General features: G+C 45.6%; 1 protein-coding gene across 4 annotated transcripts in view; it reads left to right on the top strand.

The window, feature by feature from the left end:
* OGDH (oxoglutarate dehydrogenase) overlaps positions 1-20,742 on the top strand; it is a 92,341-nt gene that overhangs the window by 59,756 nt on the left and 11,843 nt on the right. For all 4 annotated transcript variants that reach the window (XM_069462380.1, XM_069462381.1, XM_069462377.1 and 1 more), the window contains 6 exons: positions 1,760-1,914; positions 2,169-2,315; positions 2,909-2,999; positions 3,385-3,564; positions 8,138-8,266; positions 20,256-20,435. In XM_069462380.1, the coding sequence (XP_069318481.1) occupies positions 1,760-1,914; positions 2,169-2,315; positions 2,909-2,999; positions 3,385-3,564; positions 8,138-8,266; positions 20,256-20,435 (882 nt within the window). The remainder of the gene's footprint in view (positions 1-1,759; positions 1,915-2,168; positions 2,316-2,908; positions 3,000-3,384; positions 3,565-8,137; positions 8,267-20,255; positions 20,436-20,742) is intronic.

The following is a 20,742-nucleotide window of genomic DNA, read 5'->3' as shown; positions in this document are numbered from 1 at the left end:
TCATGGGGGATCCACCCCCTGGAGCAAAGCATCTCCTGTTAGGCCCCACCTCCAGCACTGGGGATCAAATTTCAGCATGAGGTTTAGAGGGGACAAACATCCAGATCATAGCAGGGGTTGATAAAAATACCAGGATCTTTCCCAACAGCATTTTCTCTTTTTATTTCTAAGCAAGATATTCCTTCTGTTGACTAGGATGATAACTAGAGTGTTGTGGTTGGCCATGATTTTAAGTTCAGGCAAAGTTTGCTCCATTTCATGATCACATAAGCCCGTGTGCAGGATGGCCCAACCCCCCTCTGCAGAGAACAGGGACCTGATCTCTCTCAGCTCTGGCAAGTCCTTTAACTGCCTGTGCCAGCTGGTTTTCTTGTCTGTTGTGAAAACCAAATGAGGTCACAGACAGGAGCTGCTGAGCAGGACCTAACGCTGCTGAGTACTCTGGCAGCGGTAGCTGTTGTGAAGACAGTTAAAGGCATCTCTGGGGTCTTTAAAGTTTCACTGTTGACCACATCAGGTCCCCTCTCCTTTTTACTCTGTGCTGACTCAGAGTTTGCTTTCAGACCCTTGTTCTGGTCCTTGAGGACAGCTGTGCAGGTCAAACCATGGGCCTCTGCAGGAGAGCTGGGCAGAGGGCAGCCCCGAGATGGATTTCTGAGAGCCCAGAGCTCCGCTTACTCATGGCACCTTGCTCTTCTCTTCCTGTTTCTTCCCCTGAGCCCTGCAGAGCTGGTTGTCTCCTCCACTCCTGAGCTTTGGGGTGTGGACACAGTACCAGACATACTGGTCTACTCAGGACCCTGACTTTTGTCATGTGGGCAATCCTACTTTGTTGCTCAGAACAGTCAGTTGTTAAAAAGTAGAAGTTAGCCAGGCACAGTGGTTCGTGCCTGTAATCCTAGCACTTTGGGAGACCAAGGCGGGAAGATCTCTTGAAGCTGGGAGTTCAAGACCCGCCAGGGCAACATAGTGAGACTCTCTACAAAAAACAGAAAAATTAACTGGGTGTGGTGGCCACGCCTGTAGTCTCAGCTACTCGGAAGGCTGAGGCAGGAGGATTGCTAGAGCCCAAAAGTTTGAGGTTTCAGTGAGCTATGATGACACTCCAGCCTGGGCAGCAGAGCAAGACCCTGTCTCGAAAAAAAAAATAATAATAATAATTAAAAATCCTGCGAATCTTTTTTTTTTTTTTTTAATTATTTTTTTAAATAGAGACAGGGTCTCGCTCAGGCTGGTTTTGAACTCCTGACTCGAGCGATCCACCCGCCTCGGCCTCCCAGAGGGCTAGGATTACAGGCATGAGCCACCGCGCCCAGCCTATCCTGCGAATCTTAAATGGCCTTTGAGCAGCAGGTGGGCCTTTCCTGTTTGGGATGCTGGGCACAGGTCTGACGGAAGGACAGCCTGCCTTCCCTGGAGAGGGACTCAGTCCCATAGCTGATATGGCCTGTGCTTTTTGCCATGAAGGTAACCGGGTGGAACTGGGTTGTTCTTGGCCTGGCCTCTGGAGGGCCGGGCGTTCTGTGTCAGTCTTGATTCCGGTTCCTGAAGGAAGGATTTCATGGCCCTGTGAGGAGAGCCTCGACCTGCCACCTATTTCTGATCCCTTGGTCATACCTGGCTCAAGTGGATTTGAGAAGGAACCCGCCTGCTCCTGCCCTGCCCCTCCCCTGCCTTCTTGCTAATGGGAGTCAGCACTTTTCATTCAGCCAGGCTTGGTTAGAAGTCCCCCTTGCCTGTGTATGTCTGTGTGGAATAGATGGCCTACTGCCAGCACATTGGAGTGGAGTTCATGTTCATCAACGACCTGGAGCAGTGCCAGTGGATCCGGCAGAAGTTTGAAACCCCCGGGATCATGCAGTTCACAAATGAGGAGAAGCGGACCCTGCTGGCCAGGCTCGTGCGGTCCACCAGGTATGAGTCTGGGCCAGGTTCACAGGGCACATGCTCCTGGGGAAGCAGTGGCCCCATCTGTGGTGTTTGGGCATATGTGCAGCCCGTCGGCTGAGGGGTAGGTGTGGTGGGACGTGGCTGCAGCCACACACATGTGAAGGGACACCAGGCAAGTAGAGTCAGCCTCTGGAGCCCCCTCTTGTTGTTCAACAAAGTACGACTTTGGGACTGGCCTTGGTGACATTACTCTTCAAAGTTGCTTGTTCCCCGTGCAGGTTTGAGGATTTCCTGCAGCGGAAGTGGTCCTCTGAGAAGCGCTTTGGCCTGGAAGGCTGTGAGGTGCTGATCCCTGCCCTTAAGACCATCATCGACAAGTCGAGTGAGAATGGCGTGGACTACGTGATCATGGGCATGCCTCACAGGTACCGCCGGGAGTGCTCCCTGCCTGGTGTCCTGCCATGCCTGTGGGCTGCGTAAGAGGCCCCGGGTCGGGGTGCTGGGTGAGCAGCCTCTCCCTCCTCTGGTGCCAGTTGTGAACCTGGGTTCCTGGGGTATGTGAAAGTGTCTTGTTTTGCAGGGGTTCTCGAACCCCCTGCCTCTGGAGGACTCTGCAGAGTCACTGTCACAGCCACTGGCGTTTGGCCTTACACTGCATTTTTTTTTTATGATAGCTAAGTCCTGATGCCCTTGTTGGGGTCTAACCTAGAGGAACATTTGCTCCCTGACATTGAAAGGGAGGCAAGACCTTGGGAATAGGGGGAGACACAGGGAGTGGGGGAGGCTGAGGAGGCTGCAGGCTCATAGCACTTCTGCACTTTCTACTGCCCAAAACATTGTGTCCTTGGGTGCCCAGTGGGCAGGGTCTTGGTCCCCACATCAGCTCTGGGTCACAGCTATTCTTAGAGAGGAAATGCCGTGTCCTGGGTGAGGGGAGGGGCTGACAACAGCCTTGCCTGCCGTCTGGGAGTCATGACCTGGGCTCTGCTCACCCCACCTCCCCGCCCATATGTCCCAGGGGGCGGCTGAACGTGCTCGCAAATGTCATCAGGAAGGAGCTGGAGCAGATTTTCTGTCAGTTCGATTCAAAGCTGGAGGCAGCTGATGAGGTGAGGCACCTGTGTAGAGACACATGTGGCATATTCTCAGCCTACACAAGGCCCCCTGGCTCCGCTTGTTTCTCAGAACCATTTGCCAGGGGCTCGGTTCTTCTGTACCATTTATAGGGGGCCTTCCTTGAAAGGATTTCAACGTTGGAACAGGAGAGATGGCAGTGGCCCATCTCCTAGTCAGAGGCCCAGCAGCCCCACAGTCCTTCATGTGGGCACAAGGATGTCCCCTCTGGCCTAGGGGCTGAATGTCTCCCCATGCCCTGGGTGGGAATGATCCTGGGCAAAGGCATTCCCATCCTTCGGTAGTGGGGTCCTGAACACAGAAATCCCATATAAGAGGGCCATCATGGAGGGTGTGCATCTCCCCTGTTTACCCCATCAGGGCTCCGGAGACGTAAAGTACCACCTGGGCATGTACCATCGGAGGATCAACCGTGTGACGGACAGGAACATCACCCTGTCCCTGGTGGCCAACCCTTCCCACCTCGAGGCCGCTGACCCTGTGGTGATGGGCAAGACTAAAGCTGAGCAGTTTTACTGTGGGGACACCGAAGGGAAAAAGGTAAGGCCCTGGTAGAGGCCTGTGACGCAGGTCCCTGTGGCCCCACATCCCAGCACGGAGTTCCGGTCACTGATACAGCCCAGAGGCCATGGTGTTACAAGTCGAGTTTAAAAAAATATTCTAAACAAACTTAAAAAAGTAACAGTAAAATAGCCCTACTTACAAATGTGCCTTCTTCCAAAGTAGTTGTCCCCAGAACTAGGTGGGGAGTTTGTTTTTGCCTTCGTACGTCTGTGGAGGAGTCAGGTTTGCGGTTGCCACTGGCGGACAGAGGTGTTTCCACTGAAAAAGAGGAGCGTCTTTGTAAGGAAAAGGTGTGGGTAAGCCTGAAGGAGAAGCTGTGGTACTGAGAGATGTCAGGAGAGACGGGCTCGCTGCTGGCAGGGCAGGAGTTCACAGCTCCGTCAAGAGCTGGAGGCGCGGGCACAGGCGCCCGGTGTGGGTGGGGTCCTGCTTCAGCATTTCCGACTGCGTGACAGTGAGCGGCGAGTGTTAGCACGTCAGTCTGCCCACGTACGAAAATCCACAGTGGGTTATAACCATTTGCCCTTATTTAGCGCCAAGAGAGAATTCTGTCTATAACGAATTATATACTTCTTATTACTTAATGGTGACCTAAAAATCAAGTAATCAGAAAAAACAAATATTTATAACGTCTCGTGTGTCTGGGGAACATACAAAGGAGACATCACTCACCTGCTTTCAAGGGTCTCTTACTCTTTTTAGAGAATAGATCATATGTAAGGAAGCTAATAGAACATATACAGTGTGATAGGAGACTGCGGAGTTAACCGTGAAGAGCTTCAGAAGAGGTATGTGTGGGTGTGGGCTAGAGCTGGACAAGGAATACAAGGCAGTCACGCCCCTCATCAGCAGAGCAGGTGGTTGTCATCCTGGAGAGATGGCAGGAATTACATAGGTGGGAAGGGAAAACATTCTCTGAAGATGAAAGGCAGGAGCAGAGGTGAAGGGTGGACTGGGGATGCAGAGCAGGGAGGGTCCAGCCTCCCAGGTGGGTCCTGGAGAGAGCTTACGTGTTTTTTAGAGGTGGAGCCAATTATTAGTTTCCTGGGTTCTGTAATTTCAAGTACTGTCAATCTACTAGTATTATGCTTAGAGGATTAGCAGAAGGGAAACCACTATCAGAGGTGATAAAGTCCAGGATGGGGGTGCATTGAGAGCAGGAAATGATCCCTGCATTGATCAGTACTCGTTGTAAAGAACGAATGTGACCCGTGGGGACACAGAGTTCACTCCACAGCGTCAAGTTCAGGGGCTGGGACAGTGCCACAGAAACTCCAAGTAGATGCAAACAGGCCTCAGCTCTGTTGGGGGGACGTGCAGTCAGTCCCCAAGACCAGTAACAACACTGAGTGTCTGGGAGAGGCTGGTCCTAGGAGAATTTGCCAGGGGGATGGGGGAAACCAGCACTGGGGTGACCAGTGCCTCTGGGATTTCAGCGTCCTTGCCTAGGACGCTTGCCCAGGCTTTAGGGGCTGAGCAGTGGAACAAGATTACAGAAAATTTTGGATGACTTCTGCATTCATAAATTATGGACAAAAATTCACTTGAGTAGTACTTACAATACTGGAAATTTCCCAAAAGGGAAAGAAATAATTAGAGAAACAGCATAGAGTATATTTAAAATTGCTGCAAATGGTCACAGTAATTGGTCCTTTTGTGAGATGCCAGGACAAAGGAGGTTGGCTAGCCTCTATTTGGTTGCCAATCTGCATGTAGCCAAGTCTGGGCTATCAGTCCCTTTGTTTTCCTGTCCACACACACCAAGCGGTCACATGTTTGCCCTTGTCCCAGTGTGGACAGCTGCCAGTGCCTCTTTATGAGCCACCCCCTCACTTTGCCCTAAGCCCTTGCGTGTCCTCAGTGGGATCAGCAGCAGGCTCAGCCTTGCCTGTTCTTGCTGCTCTTCTGACACCCCTAGGGAATGCTTTGATTTCCGTTAAATCCAGAATTCAGGGAGCCGGAGTGTGCATTATGTAACTGTCAGCATTCGTGAAAAATTTACGTACTTTCTGTAAGTGCAGCTGAGGTCATCCCACAACCTCATGTGTGACTGTGAAACTGACCCAGTTTGGCTCAGAGTTAAATGTGGCCTTTGGGATATTTGTGAAAGCGTTTCCTCAGTGCAGCAGTGCAACCTACAGCAAAAAGAAAACCTGCCGCTGCCAGAGGTACAAGTCAGGCCATCAGGGTCAGGCTGTCACACACAAGAAGATTCCCCACACGTGTGAGAGGTGATTTCTGCAGCCAGTTACTTCCCTGCAGTCTGGCAAGACGGTCGCAATATGATGTCACCAGATGATCAAGAAAAATCGCATGACGAAGAGACTAACTCCAAGTGCCCGGCAGCAGAAGACTGAGATTGTACAGAAAAGTACCTGCAGGAAGAAATGGCACACTGTGGAGATCAGGAAAAAATGAAATGTCAGTGACTTAAAGCCAATGGCTTCTACAAGCAACAAGCAACCAGTCTGGGTATCGTGGCAAAGCTGTGCACCCCTCCCAGGGGTCTCCTGAGCAAACCAGACTCCTGTGCCTATGTCCTTCTGTCCTAGTGAGCATACGTCACATCTGCCAAAAGGCAGGACATGCGCAGTTCCATTTTTTAAAAATCCTAGGTTTTGTCCCTGACAAGCAAATCATGGACCTTCCCTTTCTGGCAGGGAGGACTCAGCACGGTGGTGAGGACCAGGGTGGTGATGGGAACTCAGAGGCACAGGTCAGCAGGCCCGTAGGCCAGGTATGCCGTGTGAGAGAGGGTGTGAGGGTTCATGTCATGTCAGGTTGGCCAGCCACGGTGCCCAGTTGTTTGGCCAAACACCTGTCTAGATGCTGCTGTGAAGGCATTTTTTAGATGATTAACATTTAAACCAGTGGACTTTAAGTAAAGCAGATGACCCTCCGTGATATGGGTGGGCCTCAGCCAGTCAGTTCAAGGACTTTGAAAAAAAAGACTGAGATCCCCAGAGAAGAAGGAATCTGCCTGCAGATGGCCTTTGGACTCAAGCTGCGGCATCAGCTCCTCCCTGGGTCTCAGCACACTGGCCTGTCCTCAGAGTTTGAACTTGCCATCCCAGTTCCTTAAAAATTAATCATTCTCTCTCTCCTTCCCCTGCCACCCTATTGCTTCTTCACTCCAGAGAACCCTGACTAGGACAAGGGGTTTGGAGTGGCGTAGGCTGTGTATCCAAGGAGTAGAGGTGTGGTGGGCTCTCAGGGTTGGGGCGCTGGGGGCGCTGAGCAAATAGGTAAGCATGTCGAAGGCAGTGGAAACAGAGTGGGAGATATTTATAAGTATGGAAGGAGGTGGCTTAGGCAAGCGTCGGATTGGAATTTGGAGGTATCAGTATGAACTTACAGTTTTATTATATATACACACACAGAGATACAGAAATAGCCCTGTGTGTATGTGCACATGCATATGCACACATATTTTCTAGCTCTGTGCTGAATGGGCCTAGAAGTGATGATATCCTAGTAGTGATGAGCACACAAATATTGGTCTTAAATGCCATTCTCCATTAGAGGAACCAGGCTTCTTAGAAAAACGGCTGATTCCAGGGCTGGGCAGGGACAGCACAATGTGAGGCCGCAATGCTCTGTTGTGCCATAAAGCAAAGAAGTGCTCCTGAATGATGGGGACCTGTCCAGAGGACACGGGAGGCTGCTGGAAGGAGCTCCCATGCCAGTTTTGGAACAATGTGAGCTTCAAAATAACCAACAATATTGATGAGTTACATACGAACTAGTGAATAAAATAGGAACCATGAGTCCATATTAATATGAATAAACAAATGGAGCAGGAGGGAAAGTTCTTCCTTGCCGAGAATGCCAGCTAATAAATGCAGGTGTAACGGAAATCGGTGTTTGCCATCCGTCAGCCACCTGGGGGGCTGATTCTGGTGGAGTTGTCAGTGGCGCTGAGGCTGGGGTGCAGGCTTGAGGAGGAACAGAAAATAAAGTTTCTCCTCACAAAATACTACCACTGCACCCACTGCCAAGGAGACAATGAGAAAATGGTGAGTTACAGGGAGAATGGCAGATAGCGGTCTGTCCAGGTGAGCGGAGTTAACCTGAGCTAATGTGGTGTGTCCTTCCCGGGTGAGTCCCCGCGGCCTGTCAGGGTGTGAAGGTGGGAAGACAGGGAGCTGCTCCAGGCTGGAAGAGCTGAAGAGATGTGGCAGCCGGTGCCATCCCCCACCCCCATTGGAGCCTGGGTGGTGGCTGAGCCAGTGCCGCTCTCCTGGAGGGGAGGCAGGGTCCGGTGCTCATGTTGGAGAGTGACATGCGCTTTACCTCCTGTGCTCAAAGCGGTCAGTGATGGCAGCATGGTGGGGTGTGTAGGTGTGGAGAAGACACACCAAGGCGTTAGCAAATTGGACTCAGAGGAGGGAGCTGGGGGTCCTTTGTACTCTCATGCTTTCTTTCTAAGTTTGAAATTATCTCAACACAAATTATTTTTTGAAAGAAATGATAACTCATTTCCTCTGTTTGCCTGTGGACTTGGTGATTAAGATATGTTGGACTTGCGGGTGTCCTTTGGCGTCTGCAGGTCATGTCCATCCTGCTGCATGGGGATGCTGCATTTGCTGGCCAGGGCATCGTCTACGAGACCTTTCACCTCAGCGACCTGCCGTCCTACACGACGCATGGCACTGTGCACGTGGTCGTCAACAACCAGGTACCTCACACCAGCTGGAGGGGTTGCCGCTGACGTGATTCTTACTTAGAACAACACCTCTGAGTCATTTAGCACATTTGTTGTTTTCTGATCATAAAAATACGTTATTGAAAACTTGGGCAACACAGAAAACTATTTTTTTTAAATGGAGAGATTTTAATTACATTGCTTAAGAGGGTGTTTTGTTTTGTAATAGAATGTTTTCTTCTAGCCCAACAGGCATGCGGACGGCTATCCTCCTTTTCTAAGAAACCGGGTTCTGTGTGCACAGCGTCATGTCCATGCTTACTTACCACAGTGTTTGCTTATGTCGTTACATACCTGTTAATAATATTAATAGAAATGTCCGTGGTGGGTTGTTCCATAAAGTAGACTTAGGAGTCTCGTTTTCTTGTTTTTGATAATGCTGTGATGAGCATTCTTGTATTTCTGCCCACACTTGGCAGTATTGCCTGTCATGCCTGTTGCGTCCTCCGCCAGCCACACCTGAGGGCGCATCTCACCAATGCACGTGAACTTCTGTAGCAAATATTCTAATGCCCTTTAACTGTAGCTGCTGTGCTTGGTGCCAGGCAGAGCAGGGGTGTGCTCCCCACCATCACAGGGCCCAGCGGCTCGTAGACGATCCCATGAGGAGAAGGGATCATGGGAGGTGGTCTGCGAGATGTTGAGTTAGTTAGCAAATGCCTTTCTGAGAATTTGATGTGTATGTGGAGACACAAAGGTCAAGCAGGCAATGGTGGGGAGCCCCAGATCCAGGCAGGAAAGAGGTCTCAGTGTCTGAGGGAGAGGACAAGGTCATGATGACTAATGGCAGTTCTCTCTCATGTTGACCATCAGCTGGCTTATAAAGAAAGCTCCGGTTGCCTTGGTAAGGCGTTGGAGGGACTGACGCAAGGAAGTGACAGGATACTTACTGGTTGATTATAATGATTTGTTGCTACATGCAGAATGGATTAGAGGAGGACAGAGAAATAAGTATAGCTGTCCAAGCAAGAAGTAGAGGAGAGGGACCAGGCACAGTGGCTCATGCCTATAATCCCAGTACTTTGGGAGGCTGAGGCAGGAGGATGCTTGAGCCCAGGAGTTTGAGACCAGCCTGAGAGCTGAGCAAACATAGTAAGACCCCGTATCTACAAAAAAATTTTTCTTTAATTAGCCAGGCGCGTGGCTAGAGTCTCAGCTACTCAGGCAGCTGAAGTAGGAGGATCACTTGAGTCCAGGAGTTAGAGGTTACAGCAAGCTATGATCAGGCCACTGCACTCCAGCCTGGGCAACAGAGTGAGACCCTATCTCTACAAAAGGAGGAAAAAAAATAGAGGAGAAGGGAAATTTTCAAGTAAATGTGATCATTGTTTAGTAAACAAAATTTAAACGGTCAGATACTAAAAGAGGGTAAGAACATTATCAAGTATGAATATAACATACAATATGGTAAAAGCTACCACTTACTAAGTGCCTACTATGTGCCAGACACTGTATCAGACACATTATATATATTAACTTAATTTATAGGGTTGTTACCCATGCACTGGGTGGTATTATTCCCTTTTTCAAAAGAAAAAATTGAGGAGCAGTGAGATTGAATAGCTTGCTTGAGATAAATGATAGAGTCAGTATTTGATCTACTTTTCTTCAAGGAGTGGTGTTAGGAAGACTTGAAAAAATACCAAGGAAAGAGAGAAGTCTTAAAAACAACCCCACTATCGAACTGTATTTTATTTCAATTTTTTTATTGTGATAAAATACACAAAATTTACCATCTTAACCATTTTTAAGTGTACAATTCAGTGGCATTAAATACATTCATAATGTTGTACAACCATCATCACCATCCAGCTCCAGAACTTTATCATCCCCCACAGAGACTCCATGTTCATTAAACACTAACTCCCCGTTCCCCTCCCACCAGCCCCTGGCACCCACCCTTCTACTTTCTGTATGTATGATTTTGACTACTCTAGGGACCTCATATAAATGGAATCACACAGGATTTGTCCTTTTGTATCTCCCATATTGTCTTCCAGGTCCTTCCATGTTATAACGTGTGTCAGAATCTCCTTTTTATGGCTAATATTCCATTCCATGAATATACCACGTTTTGCTTATTAATCTGTTGTGAATAATGCTGCTGTGAGCATAGGTGTCCAGATGTCTCTCCAAGATGCTGCTTTCAGTTCTTTGGGTATATACCCCGAAGAACTACAGTTCTATTTTTACTTTTTGAGGAGCCACTTATTCTAATAGGTTTTGTTTTTTTGTTTTTTTTAAGGATTCTTTGGGATTTCTTTGTATAGACAATCACATGGTTTCAAACAGAGACAGTTATATTTCTTCCTTTCCAATCCATCTGTATCTGTGCTTTGTGTTTGTTTTTCTTCTTGCACTGGCTAGGACTGCAATGCAATGTTGAAGTGACTGAAAGTGGACATCATTTCCTTGTTCCCTGTTTTTGAAAGCAAGTGTTCAGTATTAGCATGATTTTAGCTGTAAGGTTTTGTAGATGTCCCTTACCAAGGTAAGGGAATTCCCTTCTGTTCTTAATTTTTAGATAGTATTTGTCATGAATGGGTGTTGATTTTTGTCACGTGCTTTTCTGTGTCTATTTAGATGGTCATATGGTTTGCTAATAGTGAAGTACATTAATTGATTTTCGAATGTGGAATTCTGTGTTCACAAAGGGTATTGGTCTGTAATTTTCTTTGCTTATAATGGCTTTGGCTTTGGTATCAGGGTAATGCTGGCCTCAGAAGATGTTAGCAAATGTTCCCTCCTCTTCTGTTTTCTGGATGAGTTTGTATAGAACTGGTATTATTTCCTTCATAAATGTTTGCTGTAATTCAACAGTAAAAGACGTCTAGGCTTAGAGTTTTCTTTGTGGGAAGGTTTTTTTCCTTTGTCTAGTTTTCAGAAGTTTAACTAGAGCGTGTCTTGGCATGGATTTCTTTAGGTTTTCCTGTTTGGGATATACTCAGCTTAATTTTTTTTTAAATTTTTTTTAAAAGCTTTACAGAGATACAATTCATTTGCCATATAATTTACTCATTTTAAAAGTCTGTAATTATTTGGTTTTTAGTATATTTACAGATATGTGCAATTACCACCACAGTTGATTCCAGAACATTTTCATCACCTCAAGGAGAAACCCTGCATTCTTTAGTTATCACACTCCTATGCCCCCATCCTCCCCAGCGCCAAGCAGCCACTAATCTACTCTCTGTCTCTATAGATTTATCTATTCTGGACATTTCATATTAATGGAATCATACAATATGTGGTCCTTTGCGACTGGCTTCTTTCACTGAGCATGTTTTCAAGGTTTGTCCATGTCATAGCACGTCAGGATTTCTTTCATTTTTTATTGCTGCATAATATTCTATTATATGGCTATACCATCTTTTATTTATCCATTTATCAATTGATGAACATTTACATTATTTCTACTTTTTGGCTATTAAAAATAACATTGCCATGAGCATTCATGTACAAATGTTTGTGTATACATATGTTTTATCTTCTTTTGGTATACAAGGGCAGTCCATAGAGTATTCAGCCATTGTTTTTTTTGTTTTCTTTTTTTTTTTGAGACAGAGTTTCACTCTGTTGCCCGGGCTAGAGTGCCGTGGCGTCAGCCTAGCTCATAGCAACCTCAAACTCCTGGGCTCAAGTGATCCTACTGCCTCAGCCTCCCGAGTAGCTGGGACTACAGGCATGCACCACCATACCCGGCTAATTTTTTTTTTTTTTTTTTTTTTTTGAGACAGAGTCTCACTCTGTTGCCCAGGCTAGAGTGAGTGCCGTGGCGTCAGCCTAGCTCACAGCAACCTCAAACTCCTGAGCTCAAGCGATCCTCCTGTCTCAGCCTCCCGAGTAGCTGGGACTACAGGCATGCGCCACCATGCCCGGCTAATTTTTTCTATATATATTTTTAGCTGTCCATATAATTTCTTTCTATTTTCAGTAGAGATGGGGTCTCGCTCTTGCTCAGGCTGGTCTCGAACTCCTGAGCTCAAACGATCCGCCCACCTCGGCCTCCCAGAGTGCTAGGATTACAGGCGTGAGCCACCGCGCCCGGCCTAATTTTTTATATATATTTTTTAGTTGTCCAGCTAATTTCTTTGTATTTTTTTAGTAGAGTCTGGGTCTCACTCTTGCTCAGGCTGCAGCCATTGTTAATATAATGAGAATAGTTAGGTGGCTGGTTGCTTTCCAGACAGCCCTCATATACCTAGGAGAATTACTAGATCATATGGAATCTCTATCTTTAGCTCTTTGGGGAACTCCCAGACTATTTTCCAAAGTGACTGCACCATATTATGTTCCCACTGGAAATGTATGGTTCCCGTCTTTTCACATCTTCACTAGCACTTTGTTATTATCTCGTTTTTATTCTAGCCATCCTAGCAGGTGTGAGGTGGTATTTCATTGTGGTTTTGATTTTCATTTCCCTAATGACTAATGATGTTGGGCATCTTTTCATGTGTTTATTGGCAATTTGTATATCTTTTTGGGGGAAATTTCTATTCAGATCCTTTGCCCATCTTTTGATTGGATTGTCTTCTTATTGTTGAGTTGTAAGAGCTCTTTATGTATTGTGGATATAAGCCCTCTATCAGATATATGATTTGCAAATACATTCTCCCATTCTGTGGGGTGTTTTCAGTGACTTTGAAGCATGAAAGTTTTTTGGTTTGTTTTTTTTTTAAACAAAGTTTATTGAGGAAAGACAAGATCTATAGAGCAAGATATGTTCACTACAGACAACGAACAGACCCCTCTGTTGTAACAAAAGAGCCAAAAGTTTTTATTTTTTATCAAATCTAATTTATTTGTTTTTTTCTATTGTTGCTTGTGTGTTTGGTGTCACATCTAAGAAGGCTTTGCCTAACCCAAGATCACAAAGATTTACCTCATGTTTTCTTCTAAGAGTTTTGTAGTTTTAGCTCTTACATCTGTGATCCACTTTGAGTTAATTTTTGTGACTGGTGCAAGGAAGGGTCCCAACTTCATTCTTTTGCACATGGGTGCCAGCTGTCCCAACACCACAGTGGAAAAGACTATTCTTTCCCCCATTGAATTGACTTGGCGTCATTCAGCTTCTTGAATCTGTAGATGACTTTTGACAAATGTGGAAAATTTTCAGACATTCATTTCAGTCATTATTTATCCAACCCCACCTTCTTTCTCTCCTCTTTCTAGGACTCCAGTGATGGGAATGTTAGGTCTTTTATTATAGTCCTGAGGCTCTGCTTATTTTTGGTTTTTCAGTCTATTTTGTCTCCATTTTTCAGACTGGGTCATTTCTATTGTTCTATCTTTAAGTTCCTGATTTTTCCCTCTCTCCCCCACATGCTGCTATAAAGCACCTCCATTGAGCACCCCTCCCCCCAGTTTTTTTTGTTTGTTTGTTTCCAAAATTTCCATTTGGTTCTATCTTCTATTTCTTTGCTTGAGACTTTCTATTTTTGCTTTTGTTTTGGTCATGTTCATAATTCTCATGGAAACATTTTCATGGTGGCTGCTTTACAGCCTTTGTCATATAATTTTAACATCTGTGTCATCAGTGTTGGTGTCAGTTGATTGCTTTTTCTTATTCAAGCTGAGATTTTCCTGGTTGTTGGTATAACAAGTGATTTTCAAATGAAACCGGGACAGTTTGGGCATTAACATTATTAGGCTTGGAATCTTTTTTGTATCTTCTGTTGTATAGCAGGCCTCCTCTGGACATTTGTCCTGTGGGGGATGGGGGCACCACGGTGTCCTTGCAGGTGGGGATGGAAGTCCAGGCTCCTAACTCCACCTGTGTTGGTAGCCTTGGAAAGAACAGGGTCCTCTTTACTGTTCCCCATGTGGCCCCCTGCTGGGCACTCATGTAAGTTCCAGTTCTCTACTCAGCCTCCTCCAGTGCCACCTCATGCCAGCGAGGTGTGAGGGCCTCCTGATGTAATCAACATTGCTCAAGGCTCCCCACCCGGCCCTTGCTGGGGCAGTGAGGCCACAGTGTTTCTGCCATATTGGGTTGCAGATGAGCATTCATTGCCGAAGCATTTCCTGTCTTGCTGTACTGCCTCTTCCCTGGTCCTTTGCCTGTGCCTGCTGGTGTTTCCAAGTTGCCCACTTCTCTAGCACTCGGTGGGGAACTGTCACCGTGTCATTCCTTGGACCTCAGGTCCCTAGCTGGTCTTCCTTTTTCCGTCCAACTTCAGAGTTTCATATTTGTTCAGCATGTGATGTCTGCAGTTTTTAGCTTTACTTAGCAAGAGAAATAGGGAAAAGTTTATCTACTCCACCTTCCAGAAATAGAAGTCCCTGTGGGAACCTTTTTAAACTATAAATTCAGGGTTTTTTTTTTTTTAGTAAATATAGGACTATTCAAGTTATCTGTTTGTTCTTGAGTGAGCTCCAATAATTTCAGGAAATTTGTCCATTTCCTTTAGGTTGTAGGATTTATGGGCATAAAGTTTATGATATTACCTTATTGGGATCTGTAGTGGTATCCCTTCTCTAATTCGTGATATTGATAATTTGAGTCTTTTCTCTTTTTCTCAGTTAGTCTGGCAATAGATTCATCTTCTTTTTCCCAGGAATAGCCTTGGTCTCATTGTATTTCTGTTTTCTGTTTTACTGATTTCTGCTCTTTGTTATTCCTTTCCTCCTACTTACTTCAGGTTTAATTTAGGCTTCTCTCTCTGGTTTCTCACATCATTGATTTGAGACCTTCCTTCTTTGTGATATAAAATCATTTAATAACATTTGAAGTTCAAAATCACAACATAGGCCAGTGCAGTGGCTCACACCTGAATTCCAGCATTTTGAGAAGCTGAGGTGGAAGGATCACTTGAGGCCAGAAGTTCATGACCACCTGGCAACATAGTAAGACCCTGTCTCTACAACAAAAGATTAAAAATTAGCCAAGTATGCTGGCACACACCTGTAGTCCTAGCTACTCTGCAGGCTGAGGCCGAAGGATCACTTGAGCCCGGGAGTCAGAGGTTACAGTGAACTATGATCACACCAATGCACTCCAGCCCCGTGACAGAGTGAGACCCTGTCTCAAAAAGCAAAACAAAATAAAAAACAGGCTAGGTGCGGTGGTTCACACCTATAATCCTAGCACTCTGGGAGGCTGAGTTGGGAGGATCACTGGAAGTCAGGAGCTCGAGACCAGCCTGGCCAAGAGTGAGACTCCGTCTGATAAAAGTAGAAAAAATTAGCCAGGTGCGATGGCACACACCTCTAATCCTGGTTACTCAGGAGGCTGAGGCAGGAGTACGCTTGAGCCCAGGAGTTTGAGGTTGCTGTGAGCTATGATACCACTGCACTCCAGCCCAGGGCAACAGAGTGAGACCCTGTCTCAAAAAAAAAAAAAAAAAAAAAACCCTCACATCACAAGCTGTGGTGTGCACCTGTAGTCTCAACTACTTGGGAGGCTGAAGCAGGAGGATTACTTGAGCCCTAGAGTTTGAGACCAGCCTGGGCAACACAGTGAGACCCTGTCTCTTAAGAAAAACAATCACATCACAGAAATATAGTACAGGGCCTTGGGTTCATTTAACTTCTTTTGACAGAAAGTCAAGTATTTTGGTTGAACATAAGTGAGGCTGTGTGCAGAGGAGAGTGTGTTAGGATGGCACAGTGTCTCGAAACTATCCTATAAGGACTGACTGATGAAGCTGGGCATGTGTAACCCAAAAGGTAAAAGATTCCTGGGAAGCATGAGAGATATTTTCAAGCATAAATGATCTATGTAGCAAAGAATGTAATGTACAGAGTCAGCACCAATGGGTGGCAATTACCAAGAAGCAGATTTTAGTTGAGTGAAAGGAAGACCTTCCAACAGTCAGACCTGTTCCAGCAGGGGAACTGGCTTCTCCAGAAGTTTTAGGCTCCTCCTCCTTGGGGCAACTAGTGAATAAGTAGATGGGCCTCCAGCCAAGAGTGGAAGGAGAAACCTTTTGGTTCTAAGGTCCCTTTGCCTCCCAGACCAGCGGTTCCACTTTATGAGATTTTCCTACTAATCCACTCACTACTGAAAGTCTACTGAGAGAGAGTACATTGGTGGTATAGTAGGGAACATAGCTGCCTTCCAAAAGTATACTAAGAGGTGTTATTAATATACCTATGGGGGAAAAAAGTACAGCACAGTATTTGCAGTATATACCCCCATTGTCTATGTGTATGTACACATCCACCTTGTGCAATGTAGACTAAACCTGCATTGCACATGTATGTGCACACCCACCCATCTGTATACCTATGCTTGTAGAGTACACCTCCGTCGTACGTGTGTACATACCCACCCAGATACATACCTGTGCTAGAGTGTACCTGCATCATGCATGTGTGTGTACACACCTATCCATGTAGATACCTGTGCTAGTAAAGTTCACTTCCATAGTGTGTGTGTGTGTGTGTGTGTACATGTACGTGTATGTACCCACTCATTTGCATGAAGACACAGAAGCTTGTAACAGTGATGGATATTGGGGAGGGCAAGCTAGGGGCTCTCAACCTTTCAAAGCAGTGTTCTTTCTAGAAGTAAGGAAAATTATGATCATTAACTTCCTGTTACAGGCCCTCCTTTCTCTAAGTGCTGAAACCCACATAGGGGATGCTGGCTGTAGTACCAGCTGAGATTGTTCAAGGCTCTCGTAAGTGTCAGACTCTGCTACATCATTTTTTTAAATGTTCTTATCAGTGTCCCACTATTTCTGATCTTTTCTTTAGACAGTGTGATAAGGGAGATTATTCAAAAGCCATTTAACATAAATACAGAATTCTTACACCTCTCTAAGGACCATGATTTTGGTTTTGTTTTTTTTTTTTTAAACCCCTTAACTGCTTTGACTCACTGGTCGTGAGGTGGCATAGGGTCGGTAAGATCTATAGCAGGAGAGGAAGTGGCTGCGTAGCTGAGGCTCTTGTTTCTCTCAGAATATACTTAGAATTTCACCTTCTAGAAATCTCTCCTGGGTGACAGAGTGAGACAATAAATAAATAATCAATCGATTGATCAGTCTCTCCTAAGGAAACAATGAGATGCTAAATATTTTTGTATGACAATATTTGTCAAAACCATATTTGTAGGCCAGGCGTGGTGGCTCATGCCTGTAATCCTAGCACTCTGGGAGGCTAAGGTGGGAGGATCACTTGAGCTCAGGAGTTCAAGACCAGTCTGAGCAAGAGAAGACCCCATCTCTACTAAAAACAAGAAAATTAGTAGGGTGTCATTGTGCATACCTGTAGTCCCAGCTATACAGGAGGCCAAGTCAGGAGGATCGCTTGAGCCCAAGAGTTTGAGGTTTCTGTGAGCTGTGACGCCACTGCACTCTACCAGGAGCGACAGAGGAAGACTCTGTCTCAGGGGGGAAAAAAAAAATCGTGCTACCACAAAATTAGGAAACAAACTACATCCAACAACAAAAGAGTCTTTGCATAAAATTTGGCAAAGCCATAGGAAGGGATATTATACAACCATTAAAAAGTTTAATACTCTAGGGAAGTAGTCACAATGTGGTAAATGGAAAATGCAGGATATTCGTGTGCTCCTGGGAGTGTAAGTAAAACAACCACTCTGGAGAACAATTTGGTAGTATTTAGAAAAATTTACAATGCTCATGCCTATGGCTCAGTTTTCCCTTCTGAGGAGTAGACTGCAGATAAACTCAGTGTTTGCAGAAGAAAACTGAAAAGTTACATAAGCATGTGTACAGTGACATTATGTTAACCACAAACTGAAAACAACCTAAATGTCCACCAACAGGAGAATGGGTAAATACACTGTGATATATGTACTGTTTAGTAGTTATGTTTCATTACTAAGTTCTGCTAAAGGAAGTAGAGCTGCACATTTCAACCTGGATAAATCATAAAAACAAACATTGTACAAAAGGCAAGTTGCAAGGGATTTGTATAGTATATAGAGTATGATAACATATATAAGGAGCATAGACTGTATAATGGTTTAAAAACATATGGTTTAAAAACAGAAATACTCTCAAGAATGTCAATGCTGGCCAGGCACGGTGGCTCACGCCTGTAATCCTAGCACTCTGGGAGGTTGGCTCGAGGTCAGGAGTTCGAGACCAGCCTGAGCAAGAGCGAGACCCCCGTCTCTACTAAAAAAATAGAAAGAAATGATCTGGACAGCTAAAAATATATATAGAAAAAAATTAGCCAGGCATGGTGGTGCATGCCTGTAGTCCCAGCTACTTGGGAGGCTGAGGCAGAAGGAATGATTCATCCCAGGAGTTTGAGGTTGCTGTGAGCTAGGCTGACGCCACGGCACTCTAGCCCGGGCAACAGAGCGAGACTCTGTCTCAAAAAAAAAAAAGAATGTCAATGCCGTGAAAAACCAAGGAAGGCAGCGTAGCTTTCCAGAATAACAGGGACTAGAGAGATGTGACAACTAAGTGCCAACGTGGTGTCCTGGCCCGGATACTGGACTGAAGGAAAAGAACATTATATCGACATTATTAGGACAGTGTGTGTGTGGACTGTGGATCAGTGATAATTCTATAAATTATGTGAGGCTGAGTGCTGCGCTCTGGCTAGGTAAGGGAATGTCCTTGTTCTAGCAAATAGGGATGGTCCACAGCTGACTCCTAAATGGTTAGGGAAACAGGTGGGGGAGGGGGGAATGGGGTGTGTGTGTGTGTGTGTGTGTGTGTGTGAGAGAGAGAGAGAGAGAGAGAGAAGTGGTAAAACATGAATAATTAAAGCAAAGGGATCAAATGTAAATAGTTGGTGAATCTCAGTAAAGAGTGTATGGGAGTTCTTTGTAGTAAGTATTTTGTCCACTTTCTTATGAGTTTGAAATTATATCAAAATTTAAGTTACCAACAAGGCTCAGAAGATACTATATGCTGTTTACGGACACATGAAATATAAACAGCAACTCATGGAAATGTCCTCTGATTTCAGGGTAGGGAGGCCTGTGGTCAGGGACACCTGCGGTTTGGGCTCTAGCTGTGACAGAAATGTATAGTAAGAAAGGCCCAGAAACAAATATGGTGTGAAACTGTTGAGATTTGTTCATGTTGGGTGATGGGCTCATGAGTGAGCAATGTAGTAGTATCATACTTTATATTTGAAATATTTCATAAAATAAAATTTTAAATGCAGGTTACAAAATTATGAATATATAATTAAATTTTAGTACATCTAAGTGATGGGGAGTGTTATGAAGCCTTTAAATTTCCTTCTCAGGGAAAGAGTGCTCATGGTGTTAAATGAATAAAGTGCAAAAATATGGAAATAATATTAGATCCTAAATTTTAAATATACATATTTACTTATTTATTTGCATACATGTGCATATAAATAAAAAAGTCTGGAGAGGAAAACATCAAAATATTTACCCAGTGGCCTACAGAATTATAAGTAACTTTAATTTTTTATACTATCTCTTCTAAATTCTATATGTTGAACATATGTGAATTTTCTTTTCAGAATAGGAAAAATCGGCCGGGCGCGGTGGCTCACGCCTGTAATCCTAGCACTCTGGAAGGCCGAGGCGGGTGGATCGCTCAAGGTCAGGAGTTCGAGACCAGCCTGAGCGAGACCCCGTCTCTACTAAAAATAGAAAGACATTATATGGACAACTAAAAATCTATATAGAAAAAATTAGCCGGGCATGGTGGCACATGCCTGTAATCCCAGCTACTCGGGAGGCTGAGGCAGTAGGATCGCTTAAGCCGAGGAGTCTGAGGTTGCTGTGAGCTAAGCTGACGCCACGGCACTCACTCTAGCCTGAGCAACAAAGTGAGACTCTATCTCAACAAAAAAAAAAAAAAAAAAAGAATAGGAAAAATCAAACAAAACTTGAAGGGGAAAAAAAAGAGACTTAAATATTAAGTAGCTGGTCAGGGCACTTACTCAGAGTAGCCAAGTGGCAAGCGCGGGCTGTGCCCGGCCCTGCCTACCGCCCTCTCGTGCCTGCACTGGCTGTGCCAGGTACCATCTTGCCAGGCTGCCATGTTCCTTGTAGATCGGCTTCACCACAGACCCGAGGATGGCCCGCTCTTCCCCCTACCCCACCGACGTGGCCCGAGTGGTAAATGCCCCCATCTTCCACGTGAACTCAGATGACCCTGAAGCTGTCATGTACGTGTGCAAGGTGGCAGCCGAGTGGAGAAGTACCTTCCACAAGGACGTGGTCGTCGATTTGGTGAGTGACTCTAGGGACAGCGCATCCTGGACTAAGTGTCTGGCCCACCCCTCTTGCCCTCGGTACCCTTGTGTCCCAAGGAAAGGAGCTTGGCTCGCTGAGTCACCTCAGGGATCTGCAGTGCCAGGCCTCACACAGGTGTTTGTTTAGCTCCAGAGTATTCAGGCCATCCCTGGGCTTGTCTGGTGCTATCACCAGACTGCTTTGTGAATAGTTTCCCAAATCACTCTTGTTTTATCTCATTTGATAGTCAAAGCAACTCTGCTGTGTGAAGGAGAGAGAGAGAGAATCCTAATTCTAGTGAAGG

Source organism: Eulemur rufifrons, chromosome 29, assembly GCF_041146395.1.
Source record: "Eulemur rufifrons isolate Redbay chromosome 29, OSU_ERuf_1, whole genome shotgun sequence".
Taxonomy (NCBI): domain Eukaryota; kingdom Metazoa; phylum Chordata; class Mammalia; order Primates; family Lemuridae; genus Eulemur; species Eulemur rufifrons.
Note: the sequence above shows the minus strand (reverse complement) of the source record. Positions and strands in the feature narration are given on the sequence as shown.